Below are 2,872 nucleotides of genomic sequence, written 5' to 3'. Positions count from 1 at the left end.
TAAACATGAAAGAGTAGGGGTGGCTCAATCCAACAGAAAATGCAACATTCTGCTGAATCAGTGTAAGTCAGCAGAAGTGGCCAAAATCAGCTGGAATACCATGAGAAGTTCTTTGGTGTGTTTCTCTCTATGAAGCCAAGATCAACAAAGACCAGTGAAGCACTGCATGGCATAGCAATGCAAGAACATCCTCTCACTGTTTCTGGGGTTCTACTTATATTCTTTCTAAACATCATATACCCTCTCAAGTATCCGTTTTCAGCAAAACATCACATGCCTTCTCACAAGACAGCTTCAAGAAAAACATCATGTGCTCTCTCATAAGACAGCTTCCAGAAAAACACTACATGACACAACTGAGCTTTAAAAAAACTCAGAAACTTCTACTTCACCTAGGGAACAGCACATTATCTTGATTTCTCTAAATGGATGTAGTATCAAACCAGCTTGCAATGAATTATCATTGTACCCATAAATCAGTACATCTCCCAACTCTCATCAGCAGGCTTCTTTTTGTAGTAGATTGTGATTAACATTAATTTATCAATGTGCAGATACTTAGAGACTTTGGCGATTACTATGGCTTAGCACTATATGGAACATCTATATCATAACTCTTTCTTTCCAAGCTCAGGAAGCATCATGAGAATGTGACTCGAAAGAATACAGGAGCCAGAGCTGGTTGAGGACTACAAATAAACAATGTTTTCAGGACACAAGAGAATCATTGCTAATATAATCTCATGTTAGCTGTGTTAACATGCACAAGCTCAAACCAGGCAAAATCTCAGCATGGAGAGGGAACATAGGCCTGATGTCACTGGTAGTTGTGGAGTTATTGGCAACTGATGTCTTACAGAAGAAGGAAAGTCAGTTTTATATAAGGGTACAGCCCCTGTCATGTTAACCATACTTCAGTCAAAGCCTAAATATCTTACTATGTACAGATAGCACAAGACAGTTTAGCAAAAAAGAGTAGTTGGATGTGTAGGAGATGGAGTTATAATGAAAAGAATTCGGAAAGAGGGTGAAAACACACACACACACAGTACTATATACAAAATGTAATATATAATACACCATACTATGTATTATATTTTCCAAAACACAATAAAAATACAAAAGAGAAATGCAGTAAAAGATATATATACAGGGAGAAGGGGGAGATAAGGACAAAAGGACTAACAAGAAGGTAAATGATCAAATCTGAGATGATGATCCCATTATTCTGGGGCCCTTGCCATTATTATATTAGGTTTTATAAAGCAACAGATGAGTCTAAGAAAATATTTTCTTATCAAGCAGTCTCTTCAGAGCACCCTTAATCTCATTATTTCTAAGGCTATAGATAAGGGGGTTCAACATGGGGATCACCACCATGTAGAACAGAGAGACCACTTTCTTCTGATCAGTGGAGTAGTTGGACTTGGGGATCACATAGATGAACATTACAGTCCCATAGAAAAGAGTGACTGCAGTGAGATGGGAGGTGCAGGTGGAGAAGGCCTTGTGCTGACCCTCAGTGGAGCGCATCTTCAGGATGGTGATGAGGATGTAGGTGTAGGAAATGGCTATGACAAACACTGTTAGCATAGTAACTGAGCCAGCAGAAAATGAGGTAACAACTACAAAGACACTGACATCAGAACAGGAGAGCTCCACCAAAGGAGCAAAATCACAGAAAAAGTGATTGACTCTATTTGGTCCACAGAAGATAAAGGAAAAGAAGGAAAGGAGGAAGGAAGAAGCATTAAGAAACCCACCTATATAAGATCCTACAACCAACTGGATACAGACTTGTGTGGACATTTTGGTGGAATAAAGCAGTGGGTTACAGATTGCTACAAAGCGATCATAAGCCATGGCAGCTAGAAGGAAGCATTCAACTGTCCCAAAGAAAGCAGCTGAACCAAACTGAATAGAACATCCGAGGTAGGAGATGGTATTTTGCTTCACCAGGAAGTTGGCAAGCATATTAGGTGTGACAGAAGATGAATAAGCTATGTCTACAGAAGCCAAGTGACTGAGAAAAAAGTACATGGGGTGATGGAGCTGGGGGGAGACTCTGATGAGAAGGATGGTGCTGAGGTTCCCAGACATGGTTACTACATATATGCACAGGATGATGGTGAAGAGAATGACTTTAAGGACTGGGTCATCTGTTAAGCCTAATAAAATGAACTCTGTCACTGCAGTGTGATTCCCATCTTCTAGGAAAGCCATGGGGCAGTGTAGTTGATGCCAGATCAGGGCTGTGATGAAGAAAGTACAGGAAGGGACTTACAAATAGGTTTTTCCTTTCATTTAATACTGACCACAGAAACATTCTTAACTAATATACCATTTTAAATTGCATCAATAATGGATGTTTTACTGAGATTGCCAGTTTGTACATTTATGCGTAATAATTCCTTCAAATTATTTAAGCAGAAATACTAGAAATGTAGTAAAAATCAAAATGCTTATTTACATTCATTACAGTAATACGTATCCAATTGTCTGAATGATAAAATTTAAATTTTTGAGACTTGGCCCAGTGAAATGACTTGGAAAATAAAGATTCTTATTCTCAAGCTACAGCTCACAGCTACAGTGTGACTCCTAGAACTTACAAGATGGGAAGAGCGAACCAACTCCTGAAGGTTTTCTTTGCTATCCTCATGTATGCTATGTTACCAATACCACCCCCTCACATAAATAAATAAATAAATAAATAAATAAATAAATAAATAAATAAAGTGAGCTTTAAGAAAGTAACAATGGCTTCCTGGTTGCTGCCGCTGCAGAGAGCCCCTGGGCAGCACCCCACGAGCGAACTTGAGCCTCGGGACCACAGGTAAGACCAAATTTTCTGCTGCAAGAAAGCTGCCTG

General features: G+C 39.2%; 1 protein-coding gene across 1 annotated transcript; it reads right to left on the bottom strand.

The window, feature by feature from the left end:
* Window positions 1-1,278: 1,278 nt before the first annotated feature.
* Window positions 1,279-2,223, bottom strand: Or5p69 (olfactory receptor family 5 subfamily P member 69). The gene is given in 1 exon segment (NM_001000229.1): window positions 1,279-2,223. A coding segment is annotated over 1 exon segment (945 nt).
* Between the last annotated feature and the right edge of the window lie 649 nt (window positions 2,224-2,872).

This window comes from Rattus norvegicus, chromosome 1 (genome assembly GCF_021556685.1).
Source record: "Rattus norvegicus strain SHRSP/BbbUtx chromosome 1, alternate assembly SHRSP_T2T, whole genome shotgun sequence".
NCBI classification, from domain to species: domain Eukaryota; kingdom Metazoa; phylum Chordata; class Mammalia; order Rodentia; family Muridae; genus Rattus; species Rattus norvegicus.
This window is presented reverse-complemented; position numbering and strand designations above follow the sequence as displayed.